The 25304-nt window shown below is 44.2% G+C and overlaps 1 protein-coding gene and 1 long non-coding RNA gene across 10 annotated transcripts in view; both read left to right on the top strand.

Annotated features, from left to right (window-relative positions):
- The first annotated feature begins 2572 nt into the window (after positions 1 to 2572).
- On the top strand, positions 2573 to 3511 carry LOC137476645 (uncharacterized). 2 transcript variants are annotated; one of them, XR_011000492.1, is made up of 3 exons: positions 2573 to 2692; positions 2769 to 2850; positions 3055 to 3511. It is a non-coding gene; the product is annotated as an uncharacterized lncRNA (long non-coding RNA). The 2 variants fall into 2 exon arrangements; XR_011000491.1 differs by having other exon boundaries at positions 2654 to 2850.
- Positions 3512 to 15983: 12472 nt separating this feature from the next.
- Positions 15984 to 25304, top strand: part of SLC8A3 (solute carrier family 8 member A3) — a 93271-nt gene continuing 83950 nt past the window's right edge. For 5 of the 8 annotated variants that reach the window (XM_068193220.1, XM_068193232.1, XM_068193219.1 and 2 more), the window contains exon 1: positions 15984 to 17749. In XM_068193220.1, coding sequence (XP_068049321.1) covers positions 15984 to 17749 — 1766 coding nt within the window. The remainder of the gene's footprint in view (positions 17750 to 25304) is intronic. The other 3 variants (XM_068193224.1, XM_068193227.1, XM_068193223.1) reach the window with 3 other exon arrangements.

The raw sequence follows: 25304 nt of genomic DNA, 5'->3' as shown, positions 1-25304 counted from the left end.
CCTCAAGTCTCCTGCAGCTTCAGTGGGTTTCTGGGCTGCTTGAGGGCTAACGCAGTATAGACTGTAGCTGACTTCTCTGCTTCCCCTCTGCCTTAATGCTTTAAGCTGCAAGCTGTGGTTGAGGGCCATCATGGATGTGAGTGCATGAAGTTCACCATGATGGCCTCCCAACCTCCCCACGAGGCACTTCTGTCACAGGGTTTTGCAGGAATAACAAAGCATGAGGTGACAGGGATATATCATGCTGTTCTGAAGGTAGCACCACCACCCCATCTTGGTAGTGTCACAATGAGACCCAGGTGCCACTGTTCCTGCAGTACAGTATCATAAAGTAATTAGTTTGCCCCATAAGACACATTTATAAATAGGTGATTATCATGCCCCCATGCTCCTTCAACTCTCAATTTTCTGGTAATTCTGTCTTTAAATCTGCTTGCTGGAGCCTTTGATCACACAGCCGAGCTGTCATTGATGTCTCTGACAGTTGACATCATGGGAGAGAAGGGAGCTTAGGGCTCTTAACATTTCTTTTATGACAGCTTGTTTTCTAATGAAACACTCCAATGAGGATTTTCCATCATAATAAAACAGGGAACTCTTCTAGAGCACTCAGATTTAGGGAGAAGCTTCTGTTTCCATTCACTAGCAGATTATTTCAAGGCTACAAAAATGAGCTTGCTCTGTTTGCTGCCTTCCTGTACTCTGCTGTCTTTTTACCTAAGCCTCCTAACTCAGGACAGCAGCAGAGACAGCCAGCTCAAGAGCAATCAGAAATACTAAATATCCTATGCTGCTGGGCATGTTTTGCAACCAGTGAGGTGCCAAAGAGTTTTAGGAACTATAGACAGATGAGACTGCATTGCCATTGCTTTCATCTCCCCTCTCCTAGGCTGGCACTTGGAGGCTGTCTCAAAGCAAAGAGCAGCATTGCAGAATAGAGTTTTAATCAGAAGAAGTGTAGTGATGCACGGATGTACCTGTGAGAGGGCACTTAGATCTGACTGCTGAGCTTGTGTTGAAGGTGACATGTTCAGGAGTGAATGTGGGACTCCAGTGCTGACAACAGAAGGTGCCCTGCCAGTGCATGCATGCTGGTGAAAGCTGGTTCCCATCCCCAGAGTAGGGGCAGAAGCAGGAAGGGTTAGAGCATGTCTGCACCTCACTCTGCAGTCAGGCTGCAGCTCACTCTGGATGTGTCCTAGCTCACCTCGATGTGAGTAGTGCTAGGAGAGAGTCAGAGTCTAAGCAAGCTGTGAATTCCACCACTGCCCCAGAGCCACAGCTCCCTGCACACTAATTAGCGAAGGCAGCACTGCCTCTGCCATGCACAGGTGAGGGTACTTTGAATACTGTTCTGTATGAAGAACCTGCCCTTTTGCTCTCCATACTGTTTACTGTCAAGAAAATCTGTCTTGGGTGATTAAGACCTGGATGTCTTGGTTTACCAGCTTGAGGGAGGCCTTCCTTGTTGGGAAGCAGTATCTTGATGTTGAGCTTCAAGTTCACCTTAATAAGCACCTTTATCCTCTTTTCTGGTTTTGACTGGTTTTATGCAGAGACTCTTGAGTACGTGTTAATTGGGAAAAATGGACACAGAGATATGTCTCTGCCCTTGCGTTGCAGAACAAGGCTGTTCCATGGTTCAGGAGGCATTACAGGATTCACTACTGCAAGAGGCAAACCTGCCTCTGCCATATAGCTAATGCACTTGTCATCTGGACCTTGTGTTTTACAGCTTCCCACCCTGGCTGCTTGTTTCTGCTCCTGTCCCACCCCTGCAGGATACTGGCACAGTGGCACATGTGCCAAGGTGGTGGGTTCTGCTTTCCTTTCTGCCAGACAGATTCCTGGTCCTTATTCATGCCCTAGCCATGCAAACAGTAATGCCAATAAAAAGGGGAGAGCTAGAGCAGAGTGGTAACAAATGACCAGAGGTGGAGAATGTTCGGGTTGGCTTAAGAAGCTCTGCTTCCACCTGTGAAGCTTCTGACTGAATTGCCTGCAGCAGTTAAGGTTTGGAGTTGGTTCAGCCTTGAAGTCTGCGCTTGATGAAACGGATAGTACTGAATGCAAATTGGTTGCAAAGAGTCTAAGAGTGATGAGATCTGCAAAGCACTTCTTAAGCTATTAAGAAGCACAAAAAGCAGTAAAAAATAGTTTTTAATATAAAATCTTCCCAAGAATATGCACAGGGGTTGATCCTGATTAAAAAAAAATCAGAGCGTCTAGGCCAAGCTATTTCTCAGATGCAACATGCCAAATGGATTCAGGTTTTTCAAGAAGAGAATAAAATGAGAACTTCCCCTCTGCTCTCAATTCTTTTAAGTCCCTTGAAAGCCTCACGCTAGCACTCAGCACTTCATCAACAGCTATCTCTCCATGTTGAAGCCTCCAGATTGTATTCCGTGGCAGTGCAAGTGGGAGCAGTGCCAACTGTTTTATTAGGTTTGCACCCATGAAACCCTCTAGAAAGGGAGGACCTGACTCCTTGTCCCCACGGGACCGCGGCGGGCTCAGTTTGTGCTGCTGCCGTGCGCTCGCCGTAGGTGCTGAGCGTGGACTCACTTGGCCAGTGTGAGAGTCCTGGGGAGGCTGCTGGCCGTGGTGCTAACTGGGGCCCTGTGTGAGGACCCAGGGACCACAGTGATGAGGTGGAGCTCTCAGTGTTGCTGTCTTCAAGGTGTGAGGCAACGTGGGTCTCTGTGTATTTTTCCTTTGTGAAGGATTCTGATGAGGGATAATGACTTGCTGCTGCTTTTGTTTTGCAGCCCCTAGACAAGAATGAGCCTTTCAAAGCTTGCACCATAGGAGGCAAGCAGAGGGAATGCTGCTGGAGTGAGCCGTGATGGCGTATGAGCCTTTTGGAGATGGGTGGACTAGACATTGGCCTCACACAAATTACCACCCACTCTGACTCTTTAAGTCTCATTTTTTCCTTTCATTTTAACCTTCTAGAGTAGTTTCATATTCACTTCTTCTAGTAAATGTTTCCTCTTCTCTTAACTTAAATAATCCATCTCCCCAAAGCTGACCTGACAGATGTTTCCCCTGCAGTGACCCTGCGCACACAGCACACTTCATGAAACCCTGGCTTCCATGGGGAAATGCAGCACCAGCAGTGACCCTGCTGGTGTCCCAGCTAAAAATAAAGCCTGTCCCTCCTGGCAGTGTTGGGGTTTGCTTTTAAGTAGGTAGGCAGTTTTACCCATTGGCTGCAATGTGCTCTTGTGCCAGGCAGAAGGCACAGCTTAACCTTCAGTGCATGATGGAACTGCCTCCCCTCTGGGGAATCACACCAGGAGACTGAAGGTGAGAAGATGCTCTGCTGCACTTTGTGCACCTACGTCACTCCTAAAAATCTTCTGGCTTGCCTGCTGCCTGTCTAGATCCATCTCTTTGCTGTTTGTGTGTCCTAGTGAGTCACAAACACCCCTCCTTCCCCCAGCTGTGGCCTTTTCCTGTCTCTGCTCTTCCTTCTTAAATATATAGATTTCTTCATGATTCTCAGTAACTGCCCCAACTCCCGACTTCCCTTAAAAACTCCATGTCTTCTAGCTTCCCAGCATCGAGCTTCTTTTGGCTTGGTTGACCACCTCTATCCCTCAGGACAAAGCTAATTTCCCAGCAAAGGCTGAGGGAGGGGACATGGGAGTTATGTTGGGTTGTGCAGTATTCCAAAAACTTCATCTACTTACTGTTGAAAAGAGAACATGAAGAGGTGGTGTCGTCATAATTTGCAAGTATCTGTATGGGAGACAACAGCTACTAGGTATGGTGGGCTTGGTGCAATCAACCCAGATGAAGGGGTGGTGGTCTTGGTAGCTGGGTTTTGGAAAGACCACAAGAGTGCTGTGGGAGGAGGGGTCAGGGGGATGATCCAGAAGTGTTTCTATGTCTGCAGAGTGGAGGGTTGTTTTGATACAGGCCTCAAATTCATTGAGTACCCATTTTATTCATTGTCTGCTCATTGAACTCCCACTGCAAAATGGATTCGTTTCAAGGCTTTGTTTGTCTTAAAAAGTGACCATCATTTTGTCAAAGATGTTTTGTGCTTGTTCTTTTACCTGTTCATGTCACTGACCTGAATGCAACACTAAGGGTGGCTCTGCCTGGGATAACACTTCCTATCCATTGCTCCTCACTTGTTGGTGTTGGGGGACTGTTGCTTCTGTTTTGGCAAAGCATTTCTTTGCCTGTGACTTGTGACAGGTTTCCCAGATGACAGGAGTTGCTGTCACCTGCAACGTCAGGACGAGCGGGGTTCAGAGCACCACCACAGAAGTATGGCTGGGCACAAGAGGCTTTTTGGGCTGAGGCAGGAGGGGTAGGGTGTGAGTGTTGAGTAAGGGTGTTTATTCCTGCCTCAGCTGTTGCTCAAGTCAGTCCTTTGCTGAAACTTGCAGCAAGAACGGGACCCTGCAATTTTCTTGCTGTACCAGGGTCTTAGGAGAGATTTGGACCTGAAAACAAGTTAAATGCATCTCAGTTTGAATTTTCTCTTTGCAGAAAAGGATGAAAAAATAATTTTTGCTGTCCCTGAAGGGGACTCAAACTCCTGAGTAAAAACCGATGGAGATATGGGACTTACTAGGATCCATAATGGAGGCTGTACCCCTCAGTGGCAGGATAGAAGCTGTCCTCTCTTTTTGCCCTGGTGGCTTAAATAGATTGTACAGTGAGTGCTGCATGGGATGAGTACGTTATCCAAGCACATGCATTAAGCCAGCGACTCCTGCCATTTTACCTCCAGGATAAGGCACTTCATGTGCTGATCCAAGGTGACACTGGGCACATGGTAGAGGGGAGAAACTCCAAGCCTTGTGTGCTGCAGTCTGAGATTGTGGGGAGAAGGAGAATTTTCTCCTTCTCTTGTTTGGTTTCAGTGCATTTGGCTGAAGTGGTCATCTCCCATGACTCAGCTGCTGCTCCTGTTGGCAGGACTAGTTGTAGCAGATTTGGGTCCAGCATGGAGTATTGGGAGGAGGGAGGAAGCAGGGCAGAATGGACAGGAATATAGTTGTACGGAGGAAGTAGGATGATACCCCTAGCTGCTGTGTGTGACATGGGTTGTGAAGAAGAACTTAAGTTTTCCTTTTGTAGGTTTCTGTCGTATGAAATGTTGCCAAAGTTCCTAAGGCATCTCTTTCACTAGAGTAAGCTGGTTCTGCTGACTTGGGCTCACTGGACCTATGCTGATTTACACCAGAGAAAATCTGGTCCTAAGTACTCTTTCTTCTCTCTTGCCAGCCCTCCTCTGATGGTATGCAAATTGACTAGGCTGGAAAGATAGTTCTAGTTTTTAGATGACTTTGTGTAGAAACAGGCTTTTGGAGGGGAGGGTCAAGGGGAGGAAGCTGGTGAAAGTAAGTGCTCTGAATACCAGGAGAATGCTATTTCTATTTTGGAGATAAACAGCAGTATGATTATTATATATGTTGCTAAAAAATTCTTCTGATACACAATGTCCTGCATCCAGTTTTCAAATGATCTGCACTGCTTATCTAAGTTAAGACTTGCGGACTGTTGGGAATTGGTAAGAGTATCATTGCAGGTGTGTTGGAAATCACAGGGCAGAAGTCTCATCCTTTTCAAACAAAGTGCTTTGTTGTATGCACTGCCCCCAAGCTGGCAAGTGCATATAGGTAGTCTTGATTTTTTTTTTTTTAATTTTTTTAATGGACTGGCTTAGCCCTATGACATCTGGGTATGGAATCTGCCTGATGCTCTTGGTAGGAATCAAGAAATAACCTCATGTCTTTCTTTGGAGAAAACTGCAGTAGTCTCTCATAGTCATCTGTTTGATTTTCTGCAGGAATTGTAAATAATGTTTAGGTGTCCAGTGGAAAATCTGTGATTTCAGTGGGTTCCAGGTGTCCAAGTGGGTTAAAAGGAGCTGCTCCATTAAGCTTCTAACCACCCTTTGAAATGTGGTCCTTTGCAACTCCTTTGGGGGAATATCTGAGGCACACTGGGACCATGGATGAGGCAGAGGAGGAAGGTAGCGAGGCTGTAATGGTGAGAAAGAAGGATGTGGGTATTGAGGGTGTCTAGCTCCAGACAGTATTTCAGATTATCTGCCCTTGGCAGGACAGAGCAGGGCAGCCAGCCAGCAAGGGCAGACCTGCAGTTGGAACAGAAACTGAAAGGAAAAAGGTGAATCAACCTGTCTGGTAATTCTGTAGTGAAGAACAAATTTCTGCCTGTCTTTGCTGTAGAGATCAGAGTGGCATATGGCTTTATACAGCCCACAGGGAAAGCTGTCAGAGGGTGGGGAGGGAAGAAATGGAGGTGGGGCAGCAGATAGCCTGGAGACTGCTGCCACTTACTGTAATTGCCGTAGCGGCTCAGCTTCCACTGTTTGTTGTCCATGTCATCTCTGCAATTACCATATGGTAAATATGACTTGAGTCTCTAGCAAATAACAGAGCTAGTATTAAAAGAGAATCTGTAAACAGCTAGTGCAGAAATGAGCAAAGAGCAATAAACAGCCTGGACTTAAGAAGAATGAATTAATCATGGTGGGTGCGAGGGCTTATTTTTTTAAAGCAGTTGCAGAATTAGCAGCTGCAAAAACACCAAAGAATTAAGATATCTAAATTGTCAATAAAAGAGAGATGGGGATATATGGCAGTAAAGGGTGAGGGTGCTGTGTGGAATCTTATTTGATATCTATATTCAAATTGGGTGAATTTACAGGTTTTGGCACCTTCCAAGTGAAGTGGGAGGTATTTTGAGGATAACCCATAGCTCAGTGCATTTTTCATGCCTCCTGCTGTGCTCAGATCTGCAGAAGCAGTGGGCGTGTTACAGTGTATTTCCCACATCTCAGCTGGAGACCTTGACTTTTTGGTTGAAACTCTGGAAATCTCTGCTTTCATTCTGCACATGGCAGTCAGCAGCACTGTACTCCCTGTGCCAGCCCCACCGTGCTGGGGGGGCGCACAGGAAACAGAGATCTTAAAAAGTGAGCAACACAGTAAGTTTCTGTGTATCAGTCTTGATTTAACCTTTGCAACAGTCCAGTATCTCATGAAAATGTACTGTACAGCAGAGCTGAGAGGCAAGTTTTCACTGCCCAGGTGTGGCTTTCCTCCTCCAAAGAGCACAGATCTGCTGTTGGTTTTGGTGGGAGCAGGCACTGAGCTATGGCTCTCCCAGATACCCGTCTGCTTCTGACTGCCTCGAAGATGGAGAATCAAGAGGAGATGAAGATAAATTATTAAAGGGCAGCCTGGGCTAATTTATAAAGATTAAAATAAATTTGTGTGCTTTGGCCAAAGAAAAGCTGTGGAGGAGAAGAGCTATTTACAAGTATCTGAAGCATGTAAATCTCAGACAGGGAGGAGAATGGTTGAGAGTGCTCCAAGGACATGATAATGAGAACTAGCAGCATAAATTTTCTTAATTTCATCCTAAATATAAGGAAGACGGCTAAAGCCTCCAAGATGAATTACATCATGGCGGAATCTCTATGGGAAGTTGTGGAAATGCCATCACTTGGATAATTTAAAACTCAGCTGGACAAAGTACTAGGAAATAACGGTCACAAGGGGAAGAGGGCAGTGGAAGTCCCTGAGGCATGGACCAGGCAGCTCTTCTGTCTCTGGTCTAGCTAGCTCTGAAATAAATGAAATCTGTGCTAATTAGGTTGAGGACTTTTCTAATATGACAAACAACAACTACTTGTTTTTGCTGCAGTAGTAAAGATGCTTTCTGAAGTGTAACCTTCTTCGCCTCTCCCCTCCCAGTTTTCCGCCCAGTCTCCCACTTCCCCATTTGCTGTTTCTGCCTCCATTCACTTTTTTAATATTTTCTTTCTTGCTGAGCCAGGAACAGGCCCTTCTGAACAGACTTGTGGAGGGCTTATAATTTCTCTTCTATGTGATGTGACATTTTTGGTAAAAACTTTTTTTTTTTTTGCTGCATATAGAAAAAAAAAAAGTAATAAATTTTGTTTTTATTTTTCCTTGAAGGAGAAGTTAAGAAATAAATAGGCTGTTCCAGAGGATGGGAACAGTGAGTGCCCCAGCTCCTGGGATTAGCACTCAGCATGGCTTGTTGGTGGCTGTCCCAAGAGCCTGGGGCCCAGGTAGGGAAGGGCTCCCTGCCTCCTACTTGTTGCACCAAATCCAGCCCATCACGTGGTTGTTGTTTGCCTCAAATAGGTGCTTTCTGTCAGAAAACTTATGTTTTTCTTAACAAAGTCTGGATCTAAAGATGAGAAATGACTACAACACCTCTCTTTATATACCATTTAGCCTGCCTCTGTGTTCTGTGTTCAAATAACTATGGGCTCTGCAGCACAAGTGCACTGTTGACAACAAATCCTAGAGTCTTTAATTGTAACAGTTGCAGATCTGTCACCAGAATGCTAAAGAAATGTCAGAGTTGTTGCTGTCATCTGTAGGATGCTGTGAGTCACTAGGTGATAAGTTGCACTCTGATGGTGGCACCTGAACCAGCAGTATGTCTATGAAGCAGGAGCAGTAAATAACACGCCCTGTGTGCTGCCACGGGCAGTACATAAAATGTCTTTCACTGACAAGAAGTTTTCCTCACACTGCTGAAATGTTTTTCCCCTTCCCCTACTGCTCCCCAAATAGTCTTCACTACTCTTTATAAACCAACAAGACAGTGTGATGAAAGCCAGTGCCTTGAAGGCTGCAGCAGAGGAACCAGTGCCTGATGCAGCCCCATGTGTTGTCACGTGCTCTGTGTTGTCTCCTTACGCTGCAGTCCAATGAAGAGGCAGGGGGACCACCGAGTGGGTGACCAAGTAACTCCACTTCTTTATTTCCCTCAGCCTCCTAAACCTAAAAGGGAAGATTTTCAGCCCAGTCTTCACTGGGCCTTTCACATAATGAGCATAAGAGTCTAGAGAATGTGGCTGAACCTTCCCTTTCATTTTGGGGCCATTCAGTCATTGGGAAAAATGGGGAGTTCACCTGTATTGGGATACAAGCACCTAAAGGCTTTAACTGTGTTAAGAAACTCCTCTAAATGTGTTGAAAAGACTGACTGATCCTTGAAGGTCTACCTCTTAATGTGCAATGGAAGCTTCCCAGTGACTTCTGAAAGGCCACAACAGTGACTTTTTGCCAAATGCACATGTGGCTGTCACCGAGGCACTGCAGTGAGCTCCAGATGCAGTTGGTACCCAGGATGAGTTTGTTTTGGGTCCCTGTGCCCTAACACTAGGATGTGGTGGTCACAAGCAGGCCTGGACCCCATAGCTGTGCTTCTTAGTCTCTTACTATGTGGGTGATTGAGCATGGGCACAGATTGACCAGAGGAGTTGTATTTGAATATCCTCAAATATATTTTTGAAAATGTTTTGAATATATTCAAAAGCTAGCTGGATGTGATCCTGGGCAACTGGCTCTAGGTGGCCTTATTTGAGCTGGGGGTTTGAAGTAGATGGCCTCCAGAGATCCCTGCTACCTCCTGTGTGAACTGCCTTCTTGGAAGTCCTGGTAAAACAACAGTGAGATTGTGTAATATTCATGAAAAGAAAAAACCCTCATCTATATCTGAGCAGATAATACTGCCTTTTAAGCAGGAGTGTGCCCACTACTTCTCTGTATGTCAGCCTAAGTACTAGGTTTTGGGGTTTGAATGTAAAAGAAGCTATGGTTCTGGGGGAAAAAAGAGCAACTCTTGCTGTCTCTCAGGCTGAGGAATCTCAGATATGCATGTGTACGGGAGCGGAAGAGTGAACACACCATGGCGCCGAAGGAGGCTGCACTACCACATGCCATAAATAAGCATGGCTCCTAAAGTGTGGCTGTGGCTGCCCACTGGAGGCTTTCTGCAGTGTCTGCCACCTCCTATGCATGTCTGTGTACAGAGCTGTGTTGCAGCTCTGCTATCCATATATCCGTCTGTCCTATACAGGTGTTTTTCAGGTCAGGTGTGAGCAAGGAAATAAAATGCCTGGCCAGTCAAGTGCAGTCAATGTGGGGTATTGGAAAGGGACAATTAAGTACAGGCATCTTTATGGGTTAGCTATTTATGCCCCTGTTTTTCCAGGAGCATCATGGATACTAAAATACAGAAAAAAACAGTGTGGACTGGTTCCCCAGAGTAAGCTGAGTGTTTGGAGGTTGTTCCTAGATGTACACAGACTTGTGCTCTGCTTGGGCCAGCCCCTGGGATCATCAAATGTAGCTGGATCTCATCACTGCAGCATTTCTGTAAGGAATTAGTAGACTTGAGTTGTTATGTCAATTAACACTCATTTACCATCCTAGAATGGTGGGTATTGCTCAAATTAGTAGAGACATCAGCTTGTAAATATTAAAGACTTGCTAAGAGAGCTGGTAACTCTTTTTATGGTAGCTTTTTTTGCACCATCTTGAGCAAAAAGAAAGGCTGCTTTTGACACATACCAAGGGGCTTAATCCATAGGCAGCTAATTCTGGGCTTTGGCATGTTTACTGTGAAGTGCAAAGCAGCAAGCACCTACAGCTCTCTGCCATAACTTTTCCATCGAGCTGAGCTGTGGGGATCTGTCATGGTCTAGATGTGAGTTATGGTGCTGTTTCCCTCATAAAACCTAGCTGGTGCAGTAGTACAGAGGTAAACTACCTATTTGCTGTGTCATAATCTGTGTGAAGTCAGCTTGGGCTCCTTGGTTGTGCTGGTTTCAGATAGGCAGGCATGTGCCATTAGTCTGACAGTTTAAGGCCTGGTCTGTGTTAGAAATTTGTACTTGTCAGATAAAATGGATCTGATTACACGGCTATGGCTTTTGGCATGCAGGTAAATCTGAACTTGCATTCTGGATACTATTATTGTAGTGATGAGCAAAGGGCTCAATAGCATTTCAATGGAGAAAATTGAAAAATAGGCTTTGTTTTGTATTAAATATTTTACTGTGCTTTTATTTTGGGGGAGGGAGGACCATGCATTAGGTATAATACCTCCTCTGTGAAAACTCAATTATTTGTGTTCTTTGCAGAAAGGCTATAATTTCAGTTTTTGCTCATGGTTATGAAAAACCCTCTATGTTCAATCAAAAAGCTTTTATATGCTTTGGAACTGAGGAATGTGAAGTCATGTTATTAAGCTGAGCCTTATTTCTGTCTCCCCCAGCTTAGCGGGGCCGTGAGATGATGCTGATAGCAGTGCTGGATCTGCTCTGTGCCGGGAACAGATGCTTGCCAAGTGCACCATGAGCCGTCTCTGCCTGGCCCCAGTGCAGCACCCACGCCTGAGTGGGGCTCACCCTGCGCTGAGATCTAATCAGCTGCCTTTCCTGGCTAGTCTCATGTCTGGGAGAGAGGATGGATGGCCACAGATGTACTCCCATGTCTCATTTATTTGGGAGGTGGGAGGAAGAGGGGAAGGAGAGGGAGGTGCCAGAAGACTTAATCTTATTTCTAGGTCAAATCCAAAAACTTTTTTGATGGTTTAAGGGGCATTTTACCTAAATAAGAAATTAATAGGGACTTAGGGGGTTGCCTTTGGTTTTGTATTTAATGAGCAGTGATATTAGGAACTTGGTATGTAGAGGTTGCATAGTATCAGCCATCACTGTGTTGTGTTGCCTCTTGATTTAATTTCATGTAAAGCCTTCCTTTTGCAAACAACATTACCTTTAAAATCATGTGAGAAGTTGTATACAAAAAGCTAAATTATAAGGTATCAGTATAGCCTTGCCAGCTTCATGCCAAATACAAATCCACAGCAGACAAACCATCAGTCTTCTGAAATTCAGCTATTACAAAATAGAATTGTCTCATAGAGCCATAAAGTGGTTTGGGTTGGAAGAGACCTTAATTGTGAAAAGTGTGGTCCATACTACCCTCTGAACTGTCTTCAGAAGGATTTCAAGACTAGTCTTTTTATTTATGGGTTCTATTTATGCATTTATAGATGATGTGGCCATTGTCAACTCTTGTAGAAGGAGTTCCTTCCACTAAAATAACTATTATGTGTCTTCCCAGAGCCTCACTGTTGAATGCTAGCTCATCCTGCTGCAGTGATGCTCACAGCTCTTTGTCTCTCTTTTGATTTGATTGATTGCTTTGAACTTACCCAACCATACAGAGGACACTTTCTGGTCCCCTCACTGCCAATGCCCTTATTTCCGTGTATTCAATTTGGAAGCAGTAGCAGGGCAGAGACTTGAAGAAGAAAATTATGTCTGATAGCAAAGAGGTAGTGGAAATTATGATTCTTGTGATCACCCAGTATCAGCTAGCTTTTTACTGTTGCTGCAGCCTCCCGCTGTTTGCATCCTGTAGGGCCAGGGCAGTGACAGTGCTGGAACGCCACCCCTCTGCACCAGATGGATGTTTTGTCTCACTGGTGTCAGGGGGGTGACACTGTGATGCCTCCTGAGTGCCAAGGAGTGCTCAGGATTGTGCTGCAAGCCCACCTGGAGGCTTGGTGCTCACAGCAGGCCTCACACTGAAGGTTGGCTCCTGTCATAGTCAGCCCTGCTGAGATCAATGCTGCTGCTTAGAGGAGGAGTGGGGACGTGTATGCTGCACTCTGGGCAGGCCAGGAGTTCCCTCCACTGGTTTTTGGACTGAGTTTAGTATCTATATCTTAGGGAGAACATGCACCTTGTGTAAGCAACCTTTTTGACCTGGAGCTAGAGAGTGAGTTTTAACTCTTCTGTCCTCTGTCACCTGAGTGTCAAAACATTACCTCAATGTTTTCTTAAGACCAGTTTTAAAATTTAATGCTTTTATTCTGTTATAAAGCATTTTTGCAGCAGTTCTCAATAGGGGGATGACCATAAGAATGCTTCACTGTATTTTTCAGTTTGGTTAGGTTACTGTTTTTCATGTTAATGAACATATATTAAGATCTTATTAGACAGCATGGCTGTGAGCAAAGTTCCTGTTGATCCTACTGGGAAGTTTTATCTGTGGCAAAGAATTGTAGGATCGGGTCATTATAATTTCATTTTAGAAAAATGATTGTGACCTCTGCTCGATGTCAAAGCAAATGAAAATCGGTGAAGAAAAATGTTCCCAAACTCTGAGATTTTAGTGTGCAACACAGCCTGAGTTTGGAGATCCTAACACACAAACAGAGGCTACCCTGGTAGAGATTGTCTTTGAGATAACATACTATTAGCTTGAGAAATAATAGTAAAATTACCCTCTGCTCAAAATCAAATTAAAAACTTAAGCAGAACTGGCAAGGTCCTGGAGTGTGTTGAGGAATGCCTAGCAATAGAAACCATCATGACATTACATAAGGTAGACAGTGTTAATTACAGAAGTTGTTTGTCCCACAGAGAAGGAGGTTAGTGGTAGCAGTGATTTATTTCAGAGGGCATTTAGTCATTGCACTCTTCCTAGACAAGGCTCTTAATTTAAGTGATACTGGATGATCTGATGTGCCTGGGGAGTTTTTGGAGCTGCTGTGCTCATGCAGTTGGTCTCTGTGTGCACCTTGCGTCAAAGGCACCTGGGATGTGTCATCTTTGCTGTCATGTGCCTTGCATCTACCTTGCAGCCCAGAGATCTTGGGCTTGCTCATAGTCACTGACCTACACGTTCACTGGCCCTTTCTCAGGGGTTTCCCAACACCCTGCAGCCCGAAATCTAGGCAAATACTGTGCAGGGAGGGAAGGAGGAGAAAATGGGAGCATTAAACTGAATCTGAATTGTATTTGCTGGGTAGCTCATTCCTCCCTGTTACCCTGAGCTGTGGAGGCACTGGGGTGTTTTAGTGAGATTTCAAGGCTGGGGCTGGGGCTGTCTAGCAGTCCTCACTGGGGCTGAGGTCCCTCTCATCCCTGGGAGCTCGATCAGGCAGCAGGGCTTTGGGATACAGGAGGATAGGTAAGTAGGCATTGGAGTGGGAAGGTATGTAGGCGAACATGGGAGAATTTCACTTTTCTGAATTAGTCCACACAGCATGAAGAACTGTATTGTTTTTTAATATCAAGGATGTCAGATATGGATTTGTGATCCTGATACTGCATAATCAATTCTCTTCCCTCTGCTGTGCTTTGTCAGGAACAGTTTTGCTCATTTGCAGTCTGTGTTCACGCTTTCCCTCCTGTTTTGCTGTCTTTATAGATTTTTATCTGAAAGTTGATAATGTTTTTGTTGATATTGGGAAGATTGCACCTGCTTCTGGAAATAGGCAAGCAACACAATATGATGATAAAATAGCCATTTGAGATGCATTTATTACTGCTGATAACAAAATAATGTTGTCTGGAATATTAACAGTTCAGAGAGGAGGGTGGATCTCCTCAAGTGTTCAGGAGCTAGTTCATCTCTTTGAACTTCTGTCATCTGAAGTTCAGGCATCTTGCTCTAAACTGCCTGACTGGGCACCCTCTTGAGAAAGTAGAGAGAGGTGTAAAGGGACATAATCCCTTCTGGAGATGTAAGTCTTCAATACATCTTTCGTGTCAGCACGGGGTGGGATGGGAAGGATCATTCCCTGGAAATGAATGTCTCTTTCCTCTTACTACAAAGGGAGCCTGAGAGACTTGGTTTGACTTGCTGCCCAAGATTTGGGTAGTTACAGTAGGGGAAATTAATCCCAGGCCTGCTCGTTTGGCAGTACAAACCTCAATGAAAGTTAGTGGGAGTTAAGGCTTTTGAACCTTCCAAGTGCTGTAGATAATGCCACTATTAAGGTTGATGTTTCCTGTGAGATACTTGCCTGTGTCTGGACTCACAAATGTGATTTGTCAGCTAAGCCTGAGATCAAATTCTTCCAGAGGCCCGTTATGATGGAAGAAGAATAGTGTCATCTATGATAATGTGAAGGGTTCAGAATCCAATTTTAAGTGGTGCAAGCCCTACAGCAATGTAGTCTGTAAGTAACAGAAGGTATTATTGGGCAGTGATATGCCAAATCTATGTGCTACATCGATCAGCTCCATTGTTTTTGTATGGTATTTTAGGTTAGAGATTGCTTTCATTTTAGAAGATATTTGAAAATATATCAATTTCTTAGCGGTGCAGAGGGAATGTTAGTGGGTACGTGCATTTTGCTCTGTCTTCTGAATTTTATGAGCACAACATTTCCTAAATGTAGCACTTTTGTAGGTTTCTGTGACCAATTACAAGCATGATTATTGATGTAAAATGTGACTGTCCAGATGGCAAAGGAGAGGCTAGTGATAAATGGCCTTTGGCACTTTGCCAAGCATGAGTCTTCTGCCCTATTTCTGAGTTGATGCCTTTACCTTCTAACATGGACTCCCTGTGCATCAGAAGCTTGGGGGAGCCATGGGATCCTTCTGCAGACTCTGCAGCCTGTTAGGAGGGGCTCTTTGTGGGAATGATTTGGCCACGAAGGTACTCCATGATTTATGACTGAATCACATCCTACAAATGGACTTCATTTGGAGATTGGTCACTGGCCTTAAAGGGTACTTTCTATGTTGCTAGAGACTGCTTGACTTGTTTTATTCCCTGGGTTCTGAGTCAGGGGGGTCCTTAGGTTTGACAGCTTGTGCTGAGTTGAAGTGCTGTGTGCTGGGGATCACCATGGTATCACTAGGTGAGTGATAGCTGAGCACTCAGTTCTCCTGTTGCACATGATGTAGGTCAGGAATGAGCTATTTTATATATTTATATATATATATATATATATATATATATATATATATATATATATATATATGAGCTATTTATATATATATATATATATGAGCTATATATATATGAGCTATTTTTATATATATATATATATATATATCTGTATACACACACACACACACTTTTCCTCTGAATTACTTTTCTAGCAATTGATCTTCATCTGCAGGGCATGTAAATGCTGCAGTTTGTTAGAGTCCCTGCTAAATACCTTCTTCAGAGTGGCAGAGAGACAGCCCATTCATCTGTACCAGTACTCTTCAGTGGTGAGATACTGAAGTGCATTTGGGTAAATGTTGCATCTTCCTTCTCTCTCATGCTTCCCTCCCCCCTCTCTGTTTTGTTTGTTTCAGGTTCTCGGCCTTTTTGGATCTACACAGTGGAAGTTGCATCTTGTGTATGGCGTGGTTAAGCTTGCAGCCTGTCACCTCGGCCTTCCTCCATTTTGGGCTGGTTACTTTTGTGCTGTTTTTGCATGGTTTGCAGGTGGATGCTGGCCTGACGGGAGACTCAACCAGTACAGTACAAAACAGCTCGTGTTCAGGATCTTTTGACTGCAAGGAGGGTGTTATCCTGCCAATATGGTACCCAGAAAACCCATCCCTTGGGGACAAAATTGCCCGTGTTATCGTATACTTTGTAGCACTGATCTACATGTTCCTTGGAGTCTCCATCATTGCAGATCGTTTCATGGCATCTATAGAGGTCATTACATCACAGGAGAAAGAAATAACAATTAAGAAACCCAATGGAGAGACCACAACGACCACCATTCGGATTTGGAATGAAACTGTTTCCAACTTGACCCTCATGGCTCTGGGCTCCTCTGCTCCTGAGATCCTCTTGTCTCTGATAGAAGTGTGTGGGCATGGATTCATAGCTGGAGACTTGGGGCCATCTACAATTGTTGGCAGCGCTGCTTTCAATATGTTTATCATCATTGCCATCTGTGTCTATGTGATCCCTGATGGGGAAACCAGGAAGATAAAACACCTGAGGGTTTTCTTTGTCACAGCTGCATGGAGCATCTTTGCTTACATCTGGTTGTACATGATCCTTGCTGTCTTCTCTCCAGGTGTGGTTCAGGTTTGGGAAGGCCTGCTCACGCTGTTCTTCTTTCCACTTTGTGTTGTTCTGGCTTGGATAGCAGATAGACGTCTGCTTTTCTATAAGTATATGCACAAAAAATACCGTACTGATAAGCACAGGGGCATTATCATAGAATCAGAAGGTGATCACCCTAAGGGAATTGAGATGGATGGCAAGATGATGAATTCTCACTTTCTAGATGGGAACTTAGTGACTCTGGAAGGGAAGGAGGTAGATGAGTCTCGCAAAGAGATGATCCGAATCCTAAAGGACCTGAAGCAAAAGCACCCAGAAAAGGACTTGGACCAGCTGGTGGAGATGGCCAACTACTATGCCTTGTCTCACCAGCAGAAGAGCAGAGCCTTTTATCGCATTCAAGCGACCAGAATGATGACGGGAGCTGGCAATATTCTGAAAAAGCATGCAGCTGAGCAAGCCAAGAGAACCACTAGCTTGCATGAGGTACGGCCAGAAGAACCTGAGGAATTCATCTCCAAAATTTATTTTGATCCATGCTCCTACCAGTGTCTTGAGAACTGTGGTGCCGTTCTCCTGACAGTGGTGCGGAAAGGAGGGGACATGTCCAAGACCATCTATGTGGACTATAAAACAGAGGATGGCTCTGCCAATGCTGGTGCTGACTATGAGTTCACAGAGGGGACTGTCGTCTTGAAATCTGGGGAGACCCAGAAGGAATTCTCGGTGGGAATTATTGATGATGACATATTTGAGGAAGATGAGCATTTCTTTGTGCGGCTCAGTAATCTCCGTGTGGTGGAGAGTGAGGAACCTCCAGAGCTCAGTAACTCCCCTTATCCAAAGGCCATGTTGGCTTCTCCTTGTGTGGCCACAGTGACTATCCTGGACGATGACCACGCTGGCATCTTCACATTTGAGTGTGACATTATACATGTCAGTGAGAGCATTGGTGTGATGGAAGTCAAAGTCTTAAGGACATCAGGTGCACGGGGTACAGTCATAGTGCCATTTAGGACAGTAGAAGGGACAGCGAAAGGAGGTGGAGAGGACTTTGAAGACACTTACGGGGAGTTGGAGTTCAAGAATGATGAAACTGTGTAAGTACCCCATTAATTTCTGTTCTCGGGTCTAGTTATAGTATTTAACCCCACATTTTGAGTCCATTACAGGTGAATGCTGACAAGGGACAGGCTTCTTTCTTCAGCTTTCTATCAGTTTCCCTACTTACCTCTATCAGGCAAGAGCCGACAGCAGGATTTAAGAGCTCAAAGCTCTTGTCCCTTCCCTCTTGGGAATGACAAATTGAGGCTTAGAAATACTAGGGACCAGGGGATAGGAAGAAAATACATCATTCTCTGAGGTCCTGTAATAAAGATAAGGGTTAATGGAGAGTTAAAGTAGAGGGAGAAGGAAAAAAATGAGGTTTTACTTGGCTGGGCAAATACGGGAAAGCCTCTTTGAACACCAAACATAGGGAACACAGGACTTTGTTGCAATCCCTAGATTAAAGGTTCATAACAATTATTCCCAGGCATGCAAGAGCTGCTAAGTAGTCCTGGGGTTTTATTTTCACATGAGCAATACTTCATACCTGTGTCCCTAGGCTTGCCTGTGCAACTGGCAGGTCTGTGTGGCAGCTAATTCCCAGCACAGGCACAGCTGCAAAGCTATTCTGCTGAACCTGAAATCCCTGCAGCCTTTATGACTCCATGGCCTACCTGTATTTCCTACATAACCTTCTCTATGATCGCTTTACGTCTGTTCATTTGCTACCTGTGGTTTTCCCCCTTATAAAAGACTGTGGCAAATGGCAATTGTCGTCTAAAGCATTGCAGATCACAGCCTGCCCATGTGGCTCCATGACCCAGTGTTTTCATACAGCATAAAGAAGGGAAGCAGCACCCATCCTATTAATTCAGCTTTTTTTATTGCATAATAAGTAGCTGATGCTAAGCTAGGAAGTAATAAAGATCAGAGAGGCGATAATGTCTAATTGCTCTAAGTACCTGTTGTTAACAGTAGTGAGGAATGAGAAAAATCCCTTAGTTGAGCAGGGAGAATGACAGAGGTGTGAGCCTAGTGCTAAAACGCCTGACTCCTAAGTGCCTAGTTCCTTTTGTTAAAACCTAATCACTTGACCTATCACAGGAAGAATTGTGCAGGCTTGCATCTGACATCAGAGAAAGGAAATATTTGTACCAAACCTCTCAATACTGTGCCCAGAAGGATGTTAATACATTAAATTATTTGAAGTAGGGATGTCCTAATTTGATAGGCCCTTCTGTTTTAGTCTACTAAACCATTTAAATCAGCCAATAGCTACAGTCTTGATGCTTGACTATATGTTCTTCCTGTTAGAGGAAGAGAAGCTCCTGTTGGCTGGCTTCAGCCACTGTCAGAGCTGGAAGGGGATCAGCTGTCCTAATCTGGCCTGACTGCAGGTCAGTCTCCTTAACTGAACCACAAGCTGATTTCTGTGGAGAAAGCAAACAAGAATGTTAGGTTTGTGGTTACAGTCTGCTGTGAGCAGGCTACCTAAAATATGATGGGTACTTCTTTGCTTTAACCAGGTCTTGAAGCAGAGTACTTTCCTTGCTTGAAGAAGACCATCAGTGAAAGGCCAGCAGACCTGGGGTACCAGAGAGTACTCCAAGCTGTACTCCCTTTCTCTCATGTGCTGGCTAATGGAAGACTTCTTTTTGTCTTTGAAAAGTGTGACAGAAGGTCAGAGCATACCCATACAATTGCTTTACTTGGGTTAAAACAAATCACTTTCAGCAGAACCTTGTGGCATAGACTCTAATAAAAAAACAGGCAGTCCAGAAAACAAGTATGTGTAAGTTGCTTAACACTGTAGTTTTTGACCCAGCAATAGCCTAGAACATAGACATTTGTAGTGTATTTAAAATGGTAACCGTACCTGATGCATTAATGAGACTTTCACTTCTGCATCAGAAGCCTGCTGGGAACAAATCCCACTAGCCACAGTGGCCATGGAGATAATGTGGCTAGCAGATTTTAATTTATTTGGAAGCTGGAATTAGTGTAGTGGCTCAACATAGCATTTAATCAAGCTAATAAGCCTAACAAGGAGGGAGATCATATCAGCCAGCACATATCTTTATTCACTCCCTATTTACTCCTTTATTCATACCTCCAGGAATTATAGGAATGGAATTTTAGTCTGGAAACGTGGAGATAATTTTCAGTAATCAGTCTTAGGCCTTTAAATTCAGTGAACACAGGTCAGTTGCTGCATTTTGCTAGCTCCTCTTTGAGGTCCAGGTTGTAGCAGCTGTAGAAACCTGGAAGCAGTAGTAGGTGTGTTTCATATTTTCTTCCTTCTCTACTTTGTAAATCTGAATGCAGAAAAATAATTTTGAGTAAATATTCAGGCTGCAAACAAATTTGAAGTGACTTAGATCTGAACTTTGGGCTTCAGACCCATAATGCTGCTATTCCAACGAACAGTTTGCTCAGCCCAGTTTGGGAAGATGGGTGGATAGGATGTTTGGTACAGTTTTGCTGACCCAGAGGGCAGTGTATGAGTCACAGAATTGCTTGGTACAAGGCTGTCTGAAGACACTGGATCACCAAATAGCCAGAGCATGGCCTGGCTAAATATTTGAGTCTCTGCCTCTTAGATGCCTTGCCACTGAGGAGGATCCACCACGAGGTGTTGATATTCCCTGCACACTGAAGCGGGGGAACCAAGAGTCCATCAAGCCCAGTACAGAATAGGGACGACAGCAGGGAGACTAAGATGATTGGCAGGCAATACAAAGGGAGTCAGAAAGCAGCAAGAAGTTAATGTGCTACCCACTTCAGCCTACTGTTTAAATGCTTGCCTAGGAAAAGTGAAATTTGGGCTCTAGTTTCCATGCTGGTGTAAAACTCCTACACCAGCGTGCCCATCTCACTGCCGTAACCTTCTCAGTCTTCTCATGGAGTCACTTTTATAAGATTTTTGACTCATGGAGGAGAAAAATTATTTAACAATATCTTGCAAATATGTAAGACAGTGCTGAACTTGCCGTGGCTATGCATGTATGCCAAGGATCTGCAGAACTGCAGCCACCAAGAAGCACTGATATGTGTAAACTGAAGGAGAGCAAAGCTTCAATTCATGCTCTCAGCTTGTTCTCCATCACATGAACTTAAAAACTCGCACTGTGCAGCAGCAGGCGACCTGTAAGCAGCTTGTAGGTTGGCCTCCCGAAGTGTAGCAATGGCTGAATTGATCTGAGGGGCATTAGATTACACAGCACCCCTGAGATCAAACTGTAGGAAACGCGCTGCCACCTACCAGATCCCGAGGGCCAAGGATAAGGACTTTTCCTGGAAACTAAATGGAGAATAGGTCTTCACTTAGATATAACAACATAAAATAAACTGTCTCAGGATTGTTTTTGAGAGGCTTTCCCTAAAAATATATGGGACCAAAAAAAGCTGAGTGATGTGAGCTTTACAGAACAAGAGGGAAATGGGTCCTGCCAGCGGTCTTGCTTATTGCCTCTGTGATTCTTTCTAGACTAACACAGTCAAAGTTTCCTTACTCACTTTTGGGTGCACAAGAGCACCCAAGAGCACACTCTTGGGGGTACAAGAGAATGCAGGCCAAGATGAGGGGTATTGAAACAATGTCATTATTACTGAAATATGGTTCTATGCAGAGTGTGTTTGTGTGTGTACGTGTGGATGTGTTTGAGTGTTGGATAGCTGTGAATCAAGCCATATAATCTTGAACGCTGTCATCTGTTGAGAAGGGGATTGATCAAATCTCAAATATTTGATTATTCTGCCTCCTTTTCAATACATTTGTTATTTCTGAACTCCTGGCCCAGTGAAGGCCAGATATAACCTAAGCAGCTAAAGTGGAATCCTAGCTCTCTTGTTGACTAAAAGGATCAATCATCGCAAAAGCTTTTTTTTTTTTTTTGGCAAGATGACTGAATACTTTTCTTTTAAATGATTTTGTATGGAAATAAATGTTAGGTTCTTTAAGGTATGAAAATGTAGAAGAATGATTGACCCTGCTGCTTTATCATGTCTAAGCAATAAAGAAATCATTAAGAGCCAGAAGCAAAAAATGAATTGAGTTTTGAAGGATTTTCTTTTTACGTTAGAAAGAGAACTCCTATCAAGTCATTAAATTTAATTTAAATTTTCTCTGTTTAAATTGTTTCTTCTGTTAAAAACTGTTCAAATTCATATGGAAATTTGTCTGTGTCTTGTTTTAGAACGTTTGGAAAGATACACAAGTTACCAATAGCTAGTTGATATGCTAGACAATGAAGTTCTGCAGTGGCCCTGTCACTTGCAGCAGCTGTACTGAGTTAAGGCTTACACCAAGAGGTCTATTTTGGTAGCTGCCTTTATTGCTTGCTAAGTTACTTGCAGGACTTGCAGGCTACTAGAATTACAGCTATTTGCCCTGAGCCTTCGCAGAGCGTTGCCTGTGGCTCAGGAAGGAACTGGCTATTGAGAGATGCTGTGGTGTTGAGCTGGTATTCAATGGGCTGCAAAGCCTCTTTGCAAAGTCAGCCTGGCTAAACTTTGGTAGCACATGGAAACCTAGAATCCCTTATCTCTCAGTGTGTTAGGCAGAGCACTTGATATCAGAAGGATTGTCCACTCCTTTCATATAGAGACTGCTGGAGACAAACATATTAAGCCTGCCTTGACAGGCAGTGAGATACTGTTCCTTCCCTTCAGGATTTGGGCAGGATGTTGTGCAAGTTGCATGTTGCCTCTCCTTGTCTGCTTCTCCCCAGAGAATCCCGCAGGTGGCTGTGTGCATGGCTGTGTCTGCACCATGAGTCACTGTGAGCCTTGGGCTGTCTCCTAGGATGTGCTTAGTTTGGTAATGCTGGTCTTCCAAAGGGCTGCCATGGCACTGTGCAGTGAACAGTCATCCTCCTGTCGGGGCTTCAGACACTTTCTGGCAGGGGGCTCATGAAACGCATGTCTTTGTGTGCATGTGATGGCTAGAGGTGGTCCTGTCTGGATCAAGGTCACCTTGGTCCTGTGCCCCAAGGCTGCTGGTTATCAGTTGCTCCAGGGCAGACAGCACATACTGGTGCTGCTACCCTCTCTCCTGTGTGTTGTGCCACCCTTTTTTGGTAGGAAAATCGGTATCCCTTCCTCCTTTTCCCCTCCTGTCCCCCAGGGCTTGGACACAGAAACCCTGGCCTAACCCCTTGCTCATTCGCCTGCCGTGGTGGCTGATGGCTTCTTCCAGCAGATCCGGTGAAGGTGATAGTGGAGAAAAGGGAGCGTCGGTTTTCTTGTTGAAGGATGTCACGCTGAGGCTTAGCATTATTAATTGGCCTTCCTTTTTGCCATGCAGCACTTGAGGAAACTGTCAACCTAATTTTTTAATTTGATCACCTACACAGTCATGATTGTGTCATTTTGAGGGGAATGCTAATATTGATACTTAGCTCTTTCGCTTGGTGTTTCATCAGTAGATCTCATGGCACGTTGCAAAGGAGATTGAGAGACAGTATTCCCATTTTGCAGATGTGGAAAAAATACAGAGAAAGTGACTTCTCTTCCTTCTGGATTACCCAGCAGATAGAAGGCAAAGACATGAATAAAAACTGATCTCCCTGAACTGCTGACTTGTGCTCTATCCAGAGAAGGTCTGTGTGCATCAAGCTTATAGTTTTCCATTACTCAGGACCACATTGAACTTTTGCAGATTCACTGACCTTTCTCCAGCTGTTGAGAGTCAGGATGGTACAGATGTAGGCAGTAACTGGAATATCTCACTATTCCGCCAAGCTGACAACAGAAGCTGCAGTTTTGGATGTTCATTTTCCTAAATTAAATTTTGGCTACATGACATGGAGGTCTGCTGCATCAGCAGACTTTGCTTTATTTATATCAGCTGTGATGACTCCAGTTAATGACCAAGGTAATAACAAAATTATTTTGGTACTTTAGTCTGAAATCTTGTTCAATAGCTGTCATGCACCATACACTGACTCTAAGGCTCTGGGTTCTGAGAAGACAGCCTTCAAAAAATTAAGACTTATTAGTGGGATTCCAGATGATGAGAACTTACGTGTGAGGCTGATGCTTTCCTTCTCTCAGGAGGGAATGCTTCCTTCCCATTGGAGTCTATTGAGATTGAATCCTCTAAACTTTTCTCTAGTTTGTCTCTAATAGTGGCTAAGCACCTTCTGGCTTTCTTTTCCTGCTTCTACACTTAAATTAGAAGTTCTTGATCCCTATTTTAGTTCACATTAAGGGAAAATAGTAACACATGCCCTCCAGTTAAGCAAACTTGCCCCCACTATTTTGCCAGTGGTAAAGGCTGTTGTATTTGCTTTTTGCTGTGAAATTCTCCTGTCAGTTTTCTTAGCAGTATCTCAGCAGTATTTAATTTAACTGAATTCCTTTACATACATGCACAAATGCTTTAATTTCTGCTGCAGTCTGTCCCACTGTAAGGTCTAGGTGATGTGACCTGCAGGGGATTAGTGTAAAGTATCAGGGGACTGTTTCTGGAATGTCTGTAAAACCAGCCTGCAGAAATGTGAGACCGTGACACCACACTGGGAAGAAGAGAAGCCCTGAGCTGACCTTTACCTTCCCAGATAGTCCTGTTGGCAGGTGTCTGGGGGATATATTTGCCCTCTGTCCATAAAGGACAAACAACATCCTGTCTCAGGAACTGTGACTTGCCCAGAGGCATTATGTGACAGTGTTAAATAGGGGAGGCCTGGGACCCCGGCTCAAAAATGAGGCACGTGGCAGAGATCAGCTCTTCAGCAGCTCTTGGGAAGCTTATGGATTCTTCAAGAAGGCCCTTCAAAGGGACATTCTGGGATGTATAGGAGAAGGCAGTGATATTCCTAGTTTAGGGCAAGCACAGGGAAATTAACCCTGACAAATGATACAACCAAGTTTTAGGTTTAAAAACAAACAAAAGACCAGAACTGATCCAAGATAAAACAAGTTAACTGTGTTTTGCCTGCTTAACTCATACTGACTTACGCCTTACTGAGTAGAGTACCTTTGCAAAATGAGTAACCTAGAGGTCATGCTGTTCACACACAGGGTTAGAGGTGCAGGTTGTATTTGTTTCCCACATGTAAAGAAGAAGGAGAAAGCACAGTTTGAATGATGCAGCTTCAGGCGATTAAGAAGAGATGCTGGTTGCAAGCTTGATGGACATCCCATCATACATGCTGGGTTTGTTTTTTTTTTTTTAAGCCAAAAGTGTGAATGCTACTTATGGCATCATTGTAAAGTGTCTGTGACTCTTGACTTTTAACAAATCAGACTGGCAGTAGAGTTTGCATTAGGTATGGCCTTATCCTTCTGTAAATGAGATGAAGAGAACAATGGTGTCTAAAGAGGTCCTTCAGCATGTTTTTGATGTGATTAAAGAGAAGCAGCTCATGCTGGTGCAAGATGGCAGCTGTTTCAAATAAGAGCTGATTTACCTGTTGCTAGCAGTGTGTTTGGTTTTTATTTACCTCATGTCAGGAAAAAAGGTGATAAAAGAATTTGCTATGCTAGCTGATTGAAGCACCAGGGACCAAGTTCATCCTCCATTTAGCTTCAGTGAAAACAGCAGATTAAAGCTGGGAGGAGGAATGTGGACTCATACATATTTACAGCTGTCTTAGCAGATGGGCT

This window comes from Anomalospiza imberbis, chromosome 6, assembly GCF_031753505.1.
Source record: "Anomalospiza imberbis isolate Cuckoo-Finch-1a 21T00152 chromosome 6, ASM3175350v1, whole genome shotgun sequence".
Taxonomy (NCBI): domain Eukaryota; kingdom Metazoa; phylum Chordata; class Aves; order Passeriformes; family Viduidae; genus Anomalospiza; species Anomalospiza imberbis.
This window is presented reverse-complemented; position numbering and strand designations above follow the sequence as displayed.